Below are 11,582 nucleotides of genomic sequence, written 5' to 3' on the forward strand. Positions count from 1 at the left end.
TATAGGTAGTCTACTTACAAACAGTTTCAGGTATGTAGAACAATGCCATAACGTACTTGCTGATCTATATGTGCGCATAAAAGTTGAGAAATAATGTATGCATACTAGTCCATAGAGTTATAGGCCTATATCTCTCTGCTTGATTTTATGGTGATGTTCACATGATTGGTACAGGTAACTTTTGGCATTGTTCTACATACCTGAAACTGTTTGTAAGTAAGCTACCTATACCATTACACCAATATGATGTCCATTTATCATTTACCACCGAATAATTGCCTGGGGGCGTAGCCTTGGTCAAGTTCTAAGCTGTTTTCTGTGCTCAGTCGTTTCATTGCATACATGCTTACATGTTAAGCTATTTATTTTAAATTATTAAAATTATGTTTGCTTATGTCATGGTAATGATGCCCACAGTCATAAAATTTATTGGAGGTGTGGCTTATTATTAAACACAAAAGGTTTCTTATCAAGCACAAAAAGGTGCATTGTTTGTGGCAGAAGCAGTGCATCAAATCGCATTAAATTTGGTCAGTTTATACAATGGTGTTTCTTCATGACACACGTCACTTTTTGTGTTGAAGCATGATTACTGACCAGAGATATAAATTTTAAAAATACATACTTTAAAAAGTACGATTTTGCTAAATCCTCCAAGATGACTAATGCTATTATTTCCAAACTGAGATCATATGTGGCCAACAAAGCTTAAAATTGTTTGAAGTGAAAAGGACCGAAAAATAAGCGTGTCCTAATTGCTGACACACTATTAATACTTGCGTGTTCTGGTATATCATGGTGCCATTGTTGAAAAGCCTCAATTTTTTTGTCAGAACTGTTCAGACAATGAAGGAAATTTATCCTATAAAAACCTATAGTTGTTGATTATTCCGTTATGTAGTTAAGTAGCATAACATAGTTGACGAAAGCAAAATTTCAAACATGCAAATAGCTGGATCCAAATCAGCTATGAATCTGAGCTCTCTTTATGAAATAGAACTATGTGTGGTAGAGCCATGCAGCGATTTTCTTATACTTTTAAGTTGGCGTGAATGAGAAATCTAGCCTTGAATGTGTAGTACTTGGAAGAAATATTTTTATAGTTAACGGGCGCTTATAAGGAATGTGTACGCTTGTTCGAGCTTGTTCAATTGATGTAGTCTGCAAGAATAAACCATTTGTCACTTATCCACAAAGGTTTAAGATTCGTACAAAAACGGCGATGGTTAAGGTAGCTGTAGTTTGGCTGTGTGTCCGTCACCAAGTGCGCTTCAGAAGTGTGCGTTAAACATGATACGAGGTCAGAAGCAAACGGTAGATGGATTTAGGCATTTTTGGTAAGTTTCTTGTTCATTTACGCATCCTATGTGTTCACGGTAGTAGTAAGCCATGCACTTGGGGTCGGGCATACTTGCTAATATCATTGAGCCAGTGGAATAAAGAAAAAAATTCCTAAGGATTTCACTATAGCTCTTTAATACAGTTCTGTCAAAAGGAATGGGTAACCAGGTGGGACTTCAGCTGCCTACACCTTCAACAGTACAATCTCCTGTGTGTTACTAGTCCTGCCCCAAGAGGACTTGCCTTAGTCTGGTACATCGCAGACCCTATCAGCAGGGCGCTTATCGATTGGAGATTAGGGCGCTTCCAATCGATAAGCGCCCTGCTGATAGGGTCTGCGATGTACCAGACTAGACTTGCCTGTGGTGCATAGGCATTCCAATGCTGGTTCACTCGAGGGAGTGTCACTTCAATAGCCTTTGTACTACGATCTGCGACTGCAGCCAAAGCCGGTCAAGATTGATTTTCGATTTTGACCATTGACGCAAATTTGCCTTAACTTTTGACTTTATTCCATAAATTTATACTACATTTTTGTTTGCTACTACTCACCAAGCTTTTACTGTGCTGAGTAAACAGGTTGACCTTTGTTTTTGTAAAATCGGCCTTGTCCTTTGACCTGTCGCTTTGACCTCAGTCAGAGGTCGTAGTACAGTGGCTATTGGCTGTCGTAGGCTTTGTTAAGTGTGTTGTGTAGCGTAGTATCACATAGGTATATGCCATAATACATAGCATTCAGTATATGCTCAGTGGCTATACAGTAAATTGACCAGCTTGCCACGGTACTTTTCATCATCAGAATGTTGATTGTAGGGGTGGCCTGATTCCAGGTTTGATGTACCCCACTGCAACTTTAATGCAACCAGGAGGAATTGGTCTCAAGTACATGTCCTTTTTTTAATTCCTTAATACATTTTTTTTCAATGGTAACTCAATTGGTTATTCAAGTGTAGGCTAAGATACACTTAAATTTTATGAAATGCAAGCATGTTATCCAATTGTTGATGCTTTTGGTTGTTTAAAAGATGGAAGCGGAGAAGAGTGGCTAGTGTTTATACACGCATCACTTTCAGAATATGGAGACCGTATATAAGTCTGATCAGCTTGTTTTCTGACTCCCATTATGTACAATCAAACTGGCTTTTTACTAGAGATTAATTAAAGTTTTTTTGTTTTTTTTTTCAAAACAGTGACCATGAGAAGTTTTCCAGACCCCTTCAGTTCTACTAATATAACTACTAATATAACTGTTTTGGCTTTACTTTGCTTGAAAATATTTCGTTGTCTTTGAACTGTCATTATTACATGTACAGTACATAAAAAATAAGGAGAAATTTCTTCAAAGGTGTGAATATAGACCAAACCCTTGTATCCGTTTGCCAACTTTTGCTGTCTGCTGGTTTGAAAGTTAATTCCAACATGTCGAAGAGGGCCAGAAGTGTTAAATTTCATCTCTATGACATGTTGGAAAGGATCATTTTACTGTCTCAACCTTTATTTTACGGTCAAATGCTAGCATGTGGTAATCCATTTCAAATATTAGCGACCACTTTAATGAATAGAACATTAGGATAAAAACAGTATCCTGGTAATCAAGATGTGTTGCTTTTCTGTACAGAGGCTACTGGGACTGTCATAGGTTACTTCCAATTTTCGGGGGTTTACATTATTGTATGGCAATAAGCCTGCATGGAATGTGCAAGTACAATTTTGTGAGCTTAAGCACGTGTATCTATTATGTGAGATATTGATCTGTATCTAGAGTGAACAAATGGCTTACACATAAATTGTGATATACACTGTTAAAACTGGGTAGTTATATTAGCACACATTATGTTGATTTAACAACCTCCTTGAAATGTAATTGTTACTATACAAGTGCTAAAATCACTAAACAGTGGTTAGTTTACACTTTCTATGTAACTGTAGCATCAACCTTTGTGCTAATTCAGCATGGTACTTGTTATTTTAGCAGGTCATTTTGGTGCTATGAAGTGCTTAATATTCAACTGTGACTCTCACTTTCAGGCAGTGACATGTGCATGATTCGGTACCGCTGTTGCTTAAGGACATTTTGCCAACATATCGCCAACGCATTAAAGTTTACCGTGCTATTAAGACTGCCATTGATATGATGCATTATAATGAGGTAAACAACCATATCTCCATTCAATGTTTTTATTGCCTTTTTGGTTTAGCCTAAAGAGTCAAGTGTGCCACCTACTGGTTTGCCTATGGTAAGTGAAAAGTTGTGACAAACCTTAATTGTCTGAAGGTGGACCAAAGGGTACCTGCATGCTTAGCACAATTCCCTAAGTCAGGTTTAATAAGGCTTTTATAGTTAGTATCAGGTGAAAGGCAGTTATTCTATACGTGCATGTTTGCCATTTTTCAGCTGTTAAGCACTGAAGCAAGTGCCAGCCCGAGGAGTGAGCAATTGTCTTATCAGTCAGATACAGACACACCTATGGTAATTTTCTTAGTTTGTATTACTGAAATGTAGACTTTCCTCTCTGTAGCTGTCACCATCATGTAGTTCTTCACAGAAATCTAGTAGTTGTTCACAGAGCAAGATTGACAGACATTTACCTAGTAAAGTAAGTATTTTGTTTTACTGTTGAGTAATTTTTGTTATATAAATGTATAGGTATGCAAACTGCCTGACCCATTTATACTACCGGTGTTCAGAGACACTACTGAGGAGAACCTACGAAACAAAATTTTTTATCCAGATGATAGGAAATACATAGTCAGGGTGCTGGCTACAATGATGTTAACAACTGGGACGCGTGCAACCACTAGTGATTGTGACCATGTTGCTAAAGCCCTTATAAGAAAGTTTCCTTTTCTAAAGGAATATGTAAGTGTAAACGCATATTGTCTTTGTTTTATTAAGTGTTTCTGTAATAGCAATCTTGGTCCCAATACATTTATGTGAGATGTCAAAACGTTAATCGAAAACCAGCAGGATAAGAAACTAAGCCTAACAAACCTAAAGTGGAAGAACACAGACAACATTCATATCCATCTCTGCAAGGAGAACGAGAAGATGATCATACTCATAAAAGGAACATGGAGCTATTGAGACAAGAGTTAGCATTAGGCAAACCAGCAGGCAATTCCAACGTCAAGCAATTGATGTCAAGAACATTCCTGTACAGAAGGGAGTGGATCACAAGCTCCGAGGTGCCTGTCAAGGATATTTTAGAAGTGTATAAAGTACTTAAGAAAATCCCACATGTAAGTAAAATAATTTTTTGATGTATATAGCTTTTATCTTTTCACTGCCTTTTATAGATTACCCATGAGATGGATATGATTTGCAACATAGAAAAATCATCATCATTGTTTGAAGACAACTGGAAAAATATGTCAGCATCATAATACGATATAGCAAGACTGTGCAAGCCAAGGAGATCAAGGCAGCACTGGAGAATTTGGATGATTTTAAAGATGACGAGGATGATGATGATAATGGTAAGTAAATTGAACAGTGAAACCTGTCTGTACTGGGTTAAGATTTAGTTGGTTGCTATAGAATGTGTGAACTTAATTAGGAGATTTAAGACTGGACTTAATAGAAAGGTGGCCTTTACACAAACAGGTGACAGTTTTCCCTGTGCATATAGCTGATTTAATTTCTGTATTAATTTTCATGGCATTCAGCCCCCTATACAAACTGCTCACTTGATGATTGCATGACTATAGTACTCCTGCCAACCAGCAATGGACTATTTCTGGACAAAATAGCCAATAATTGTATTTGGCAGGACATAATAAGCCCAGGGTGTGCATATTTAGTTGACTGTTCACCATACCAATAATAGCTGTCTAAGAGATTAAATATTCAAGCCACCAAAGGGAGTGTACCAAATGCCAACCCCTCTGGTGTACAGAAACCCCTTTAGTAGTGCCTAAAGAATGCTATCCTCAGTACACCTAAGGGACTGCCATCAGAGATGCCTACTACAGGTAGAGTAATAGACCACTTGTGTCTGTACAAAGTGTAAGTATGTGTGGACAAGTTTGGATTTATCAGGACATTTTGTCTTGTCAGTTAAGAATTCTTATTGGGAGCACTGTGACTAAAACTGGTTTACCTGTACTGAGGGACCGTCTATTATGCATATTACCAAGGTAATCAGACAGGCAGATTAGCAACGATCCATGCAATGAACATAAGCATTGTTACCCTAAATTGTAAGAGTTATCTTATTTGGCTTTAGCTTATTCTGTATAACTGTGCCTATGATAGCAGGGGTGCATGTTGTGTGTCTGTGAGTGTCATGTAATTCAACAGGAATATGTGAAGGCTGCATCTAGCCAGGTACAGCGAGAGATCAAGGTGACATTTGAAGATGTGTTCCAGTATGTCATCAACTGCTGGTTAAAGGATGGCTCTAAGTTTGGTATGGAATTGTTTCCTGTGTGACCCGTGTGTTGTTTGTGTTATGTGTGTATGCAGTGAAACAAACTGTCCACATTATGCTAGGATGCAATAACAGGGATGTACCTAGCTTTAGAATAGTGGCGGTTATAAGAGACAAGAGTGTAGGATAAAATGTGTGGGTCCTTAAGCTTGACAGGTGAGGTAGTGGCTATTTTTTTCTGAGTGCTAGTCATAGCTAACTACTGCTAACCATTGTGGGAACATCCCTGCAATATTAGATAAGCCTCAAAAGCAGCTAAAAGTGCAAAGCCTCTATGCTATAACTTTGCCTCACCTGGTGTAAAGCACAATTGCGTTCTTTTTTTCCAGGAGCTATAAACAACAAGTACCTTCTATTGGGGTTATCTCAGTTATCGTTTTTTCATGAGCCAACTGACCTTCAGCTGTTCATCAACTCTGGAATTTTACGGTGTCTAGGCAACCTCCTGTCTAGCCAGCAGGCTCAATTGGTGGCAGCTAATGATGACGAAAAGAACAAATATGTGCTCAACGAGAGAGTGGTCCTCAGCTGTTCTCAACTGCTGCAACTTATTGCTGTGAGAACTGGGTCAGTGAAATAAATTGTTATAGTGTGACTATGTCTTTTTGGTGCCTTCACGAAGTGTAGTTTGTGTGCATTTATGGTATAGTGTAGTGTGTTGTGTGTGCATGTGTGTGCCTTAAGAACTTGTAGCATCAATACCCAGTGAATGTCGTATAGTGTTCCTGACATGAGACTTGTACTGCAATTTGACAAGTGTGTTATTGTATGCTAAGTGGTAGCCATCTGATTGATGAATATATACACCTGCCTGTACATTGTAGGACTCAAACGATTATTTCCACGTACAGTGTAATTGCAGTTATCCAGAATTCCGTCCAGCCGAACTCCAAAATGATTGTTCTATTAGAGTAGTTGAAGGTTCTATATATACATTAGAGCAAGTAATTGTTTTATTAAGATATTTATGCTTTTTACACACTATTTCAGATTTTTAAGAGTTCTGGTTCCAGAACGTTTGCATAATTGAAGTATCATTTCTACCCGGGTTCAAAGTTTAAATCCACTTATCTCACAAAGGAAATGTTCATATAAAAGCAGTACGTGAATACCACAACAATCAGATAATTTCGTTGCACTATAAAACAGTAGATGATAGGTTTTATGACCTTCTACTGTACTTCCTTATAAAAATATGGTATAGAAAGTCATCGATAGTAATGGTGTTTGTGCAGCCCCACATGCACCCACTAGGCAAGCACTACAACACTTGGAGTTAACACTGTAATGCATTGGCATGCTTCAAGTGCTTGTGCTTATGGTCAAGCTCCTTTACAAGAGCTTGAAGAAGTGTCGGGCTGCAGAGCTGCTTTTCAACACTTGTTCCATATTACAGGGAAAGACTTGATGTGTTGAAGTCAACAACTGAAGTAATCCAGTTTCTACTAGCTGCTCTATACCATCAACTCAACATCCTTTCACACTCCAGTCAGCTTGAAGAGGAGACGGCCGCTGCCAGAGACAAGCGATTGGTGGAGCTATTAGGTTTTATGCTTTTCCTTAAAATGCTTTTCTCAAATTTCCCTGGACTGATGGAGTTTGCTGACATCAAGAAATGGTTCATGCACTTCAAGAGTATAGCTACCAGTAGTTGTCAAGGTGTGTTGTATGATCTGAGTATATTTTGTAGTTATTAAAGTTTCTGCTATATAGGCACCGGCCGATTATGCCGGTATAATTTAAAGCATAATAGGTGGCCAAAAGCATCAAGCATAATGCCAGCATAATAGGGACGATGTTTGAAAAATTAATTAAATGCGCAATACGCACGCCTGAAAGAAAGCAAATATTCACTGCCAATAGTATTATTAGTGCATTTTATAATCAAAAACACGTAATACAACTTATTAAACCATTTCTTTGTTGGTTATTCACACTTTGCAGAAATAAGATCGAGATACTCTAATAGAGCAGTCACTTACTCTAATAGAGCAGTCAGGAAAGGCTGATATACTCTAATAAAACAGTCACTTCTAGAGCATAATTTTGATTTCGAAAGCATAATTTTGAGCATAATAGGCTTAATTTTTGAGCAATGCTCAAAAGCATAATAGGTAAAATTTCGGGCATAATAGGCCGGTGCCTACTGCTATATCTATGAACACACAAACCTGTTGAGCAGGTTCGCACTGTACTTACTGTTTGGTGATTATTGTTGGTTACCTGTTCTTATTCCAGACACTCTCAGTAAAGTTACCAAGAAGACCATCATACTGTCAATTCAGTTGCTAGGTGAACTATTGGTTACCAAATCCAACAGATTGTCAGTTGAAGTGGAGGCACAGGTAAAGTGGTGAATTGTGTGCTTGGTGGGTTTGGGCAAGACCTTTTATGGAGGTATGAAGTGCACCTTAGCAATGTTGGGGACTGACTTGACATGGGCCAATGTAATGTAAGATGGTGTTATTTACCTAGGGGGTGTCTGTTTACCAAGAGGGGGTGTCTGCAACAACAAGGCGTGAGCACTCCTTCCATGAGTGCCATACAGAAGGCCATCACAACTAATGAGTTGTCAAGACACTGCCAGAGAAGGACTCGTGGAGCAGACGAGACCTTCAAGAACATAGAGGCTTTGCTGCTGCAGTTTACCCCTGCAACTGATTCACTCGGTGTTCCTGTTTTCAGGTACATGTATCCCTGATTTATCCAAAGTTCATTTTGTGTACTTCATTCAGTAAACAGAATGTCCCCATCTGGAATGAGGAGAAGAAGCACATCCCGTGTATTCAGGATCCTCCAAGCGTGGCCCTGTATACTGTAACAGGAAACATCAAGAAGGGTGGGGTAGAGCTGCCAGTGTTTCGATGTGCAAGAGGCACAACTGTATCAAATGAAGAGGTCCAGAAGATCAAGGCTCTCTGGGATGACCTGGATCCTTATGATAAGAGGGCTACAGAAGTGCTCCTTAAGTCTCAGCCACTGAATTTGAGGGGTCACTTCTGTGGTCAGAAGAGGACAGGTCACACGACCACAGAGCAAATGAGGAGGTATACTGACGTACTTAAGTGGTAGTAAACGATACTCTAGTATGTGTTACCACAGATGCATTCTCGCTGGAGTCTCTGTGCCATTATCTCCATTAAAGAGCCGTGTTGTGGAAGCAATCTGCTTACTACTGTGCACTAGGCATAATGTGTCAACAAGGACCAGCGGTGCCGGTATGGTCATGAATATAATATTGTTATACTGTACTGACACATTCCATGTAGGCGGACAGAAAAGAGCCTACCTGTCCAAATGGAAACTAATTTTGCAGGATTACACTGCCATCCGGGCTCGGCTGTACAATTCCCTAGACCTGCTGGAGGGGACCAACCTTGCATTGTATGCTATTAATCAGACCACTTTGGTTACTCACTCTATTCGATAAGGCTGAAGTTTTGATTGTTTTATTGATAGCAAAAATGGTACAAGAACAAGGAGAGGAGGAAGGAGATCCTGGCTAGAATGCAGGGTCTAGAGGTGGTAGCTCCACCACTCTGTGCACAGGAGAATCTTCCAGCAAATAACCAGCCACCTTCCCCTCCTGCCCCTCCAGCACCACACCATCAATTCTCCGAGCCGGATGACACATCTGGACAGGCTAGGATCAGAGCTGTTGCCGGCACTGGTACTCATGTGGGTTCTCGGGTCCAGTGCACAGTAGTACCACAGGAATTGGCAGCCCCACTAACAGTGACACACAAGCAGCGAGCTGGTAATCCTTAGTAGTATAGTCATAACAATTATTGTATAATTTGCAGGGATTCCAAGAACAGAAAGTGGAGACAGGTATGTTAAACCTTGTGTACGTCAATTTTGTGTATGTCATGTTTTAGGAACTGTGTGTCATACCGCCATTTGGCACCGTAAGCGAGCACTGAAGAGAAGGATGGAAGAAGCTGCTGCTGCTGGACTGGAGGGACCTCTTCCTCCACCACGCCAACACAAAAAGCATAAACAACATGATTGCAGGTAATGCCACCAGCCTTTGAGTGGTAATTACAAACTAGACATTATATGTCCTGATTGTTCTATTTTAGTGCATAGTGGGCACACCCAGTATTATGGGAACTGGTACTGCCCAAACCTACCAGGGCAAGTGCCAGTTGCTGAGTGGAGGGCACAACAGAAGGCGAACCGAGTTGCCCAGAGGGAGAGAGAACAGCAGCAGCAGTAGCAGCAGCAGCAGCAGCGGCAGCGGCAGTAGGAAACAGACTAACAATGAGAAGGTTTGCCATGATGATCTGTGCATAAGATAATTCAGTGGACTGACTACTTCCAGTAGGCGCCCAGCAGCAGCGGCAGCTGCAGTAGGAAACAGACTAACAATTAGATGGTTTGCCATGATGATCTGTGCATAAGATAATTCAGTGGACTGACTACTTCCAGTAGGCGCCCAGTGATCACAATGAAGGACAGTGTAACCCATCATGGTGCTGCAGGAGTGGACTTTCTGAATGTAAGTGTACGATTTGTTTGTACATGAATGGAGTATACTATTATATATTAGGGAGCAGTGGTGGAACAAGTTTATATACCAAAAAATATTCAGTGTATGCTTATTACTAGTAGTAGTGGTGTGTCACTATTTTTGGTTTAACTTCACAAAAGGTGGACTGGAATCTGGTCGCAAAAATTTCATGGAATTCGCTTTATAATATACCTCTGCATCCTGATCACTATATCTCCATAATATCCTTACATTAACTACAGTTATGTGCACCCTGTGCAATCTACTCTAATAAAGCAGTCACTTTGAATTGTGAATTAATTAATTGTACCAAACATTCAAGTAGTTCCCCTAGATTTGATTCCTAGTGGGGCTTACCGGTTTATGCCAAGTAAGATTTGTTTGAAAGAAGAATACGGCAGTACTTTCAAGGACCTTGATCCTTTTAATGTAGAGACCACCTGTACATGTGTTTTGTTACTTTTCTGTAGTTGAACTTCATAAAGTCTGTAGGAATCCACTTACCAATGTCAGCATTGCGTGAACGTCCCAGTGTACGGGACCTGACAAGTCTTAGAACTGAACGAGTATACTTAAGGAGGGCATGTGTCTTACAACTTAACCAGGACTGTACTTTGTGGATGCAGTAAGTTGAGCATCATTTAGAACAAAACATGTTGCGTGTTCCCATAGCTACAGGGTGCAGCGTTAGCCAGAAATGTTTCATATCAACAGAGATATATTGGAACCATTCCAAAACTTCAATGAAGGGGTAAGCATTTGTTAACAAAATCTGTCGTTCTATGCATCCTTTGATTTTTGTTAGCCTGGTGACACATTGCAATTGTGACCCTTAGGCAACTTTTTAAACAAAGTAGGATGCATGTTCTCTGTACATTGCAGGGATCACCTTATTTCCATCTTTATTAGGTATGTATTGAAGATGATGTAATAATCTCCTCGTACTGTGGGGGGGATTAAGTCCAGGATGATCGACATCTCATATATTTCTGGACTGGAATAACACTGTATTATGTTGAATGTGTTGATAATGGTATTAATTTGATATTCGTAAGCTTGTGGATGTTCTAAACACGTGCATGCTCGTTGTATGTTACTATCTTATGACCTGATGTGCTTGAGGGGTTATATAGGGTCTTGATATTGATCTCGCCTATGTCACTTGAGTCTGGTGGCCTTAGCTTGTTTGATTGGTGGTATTTCCAGCTGTCCAGCACTGTAACACATTGCGCTTGGGAACTGTGGCAACGGCAACAAATCCAGCCTGTAAAATAAATCAAACCATTGACAGTAAGTAA

The 11,582-nt window shown here is 39.8% G+C and overlaps 1 protein-coding gene across 18 annotated transcripts; it reads left to right on the forward strand.

The window, feature by feature from the left end:
• The first annotated feature begins 1,119 nt into the window (after positions 1-1,119).
• On the forward strand, positions 1,120-11,338 carry LOC136247304 (probable E3 ubiquitin-protein ligase HERC1). 18 transcript variants are annotated; one of them, XM_066038921.1, is made up of 25 exons: positions 1,120-1,337; positions 3,314-3,490; positions 3,540-3,578; positions 3,737-3,811; positions 3,861-3,938; positions 3,989-4,201; positions 4,252-4,581; positions 4,639-4,818; positions 5,642-5,750; positions 6,101-6,338; positions 7,168-7,430; positions 8,010-8,116; positions 8,247-8,456; positions 8,507-8,818; positions 8,874-8,989; positions 9,041-9,528; positions 9,575-9,602; positions 9,650-9,785; positions 9,854-10,042; positions 10,096-10,149; positions 10,203-10,272; positions 10,755-10,909; positions 10,957-11,035; positions 11,090-11,137; positions 11,194-11,338. In XM_066038921.1, the coding sequence occupies exons 8-13, from the start codon at positions 4,783-4,785 to the stop codon at positions 8,334-8,336; spliced, it is 843 nt and encodes a 280-aa protein (XP_065894993.1). In that variant the 5' UTR covers positions 1,120-1,337; positions 3,314-3,490; positions 3,540-3,578; positions 3,737-3,811; positions 3,861-3,938; positions 3,989-4,201; positions 4,252-4,581; positions 4,639-4,782; the 3' UTR covers positions 8,337-8,456; positions 8,507-8,818; positions 8,874-8,989; positions 9,041-9,528; positions 9,575-9,602; positions 9,650-9,785; positions 9,854-10,042; positions 10,096-10,149; positions 10,203-10,272; positions 10,755-10,909; positions 10,957-11,035; positions 11,090-11,137; positions 11,194-11,338. The 18 variants fall into 18 exon arrangements, with proteins under 18 accessions (XP_065894993.1, XP_065894995.1, XP_065894990.1 ...); XM_066038923.1 differs by having other exon boundaries at positions 10,099-10,149; XM_066038918.1 differs by having other exon boundaries at positions 9,650-9,808; positions 10,096-10,272.
• The last annotated feature ends 244 nt before the right edge of the window (positions 11,339-11,582 follow it).

Source organism: Dysidea avara, chromosome 2 (assembly GCF_963678975.1).
Source record: "Dysidea avara chromosome 2, odDysAvar1.4, whole genome shotgun sequence".
Lineage (NCBI taxonomy): Eukaryota > Metazoa > Porifera > Demospongiae > Dictyoceratida > Dysideidae > Dysidea > Dysidea avara.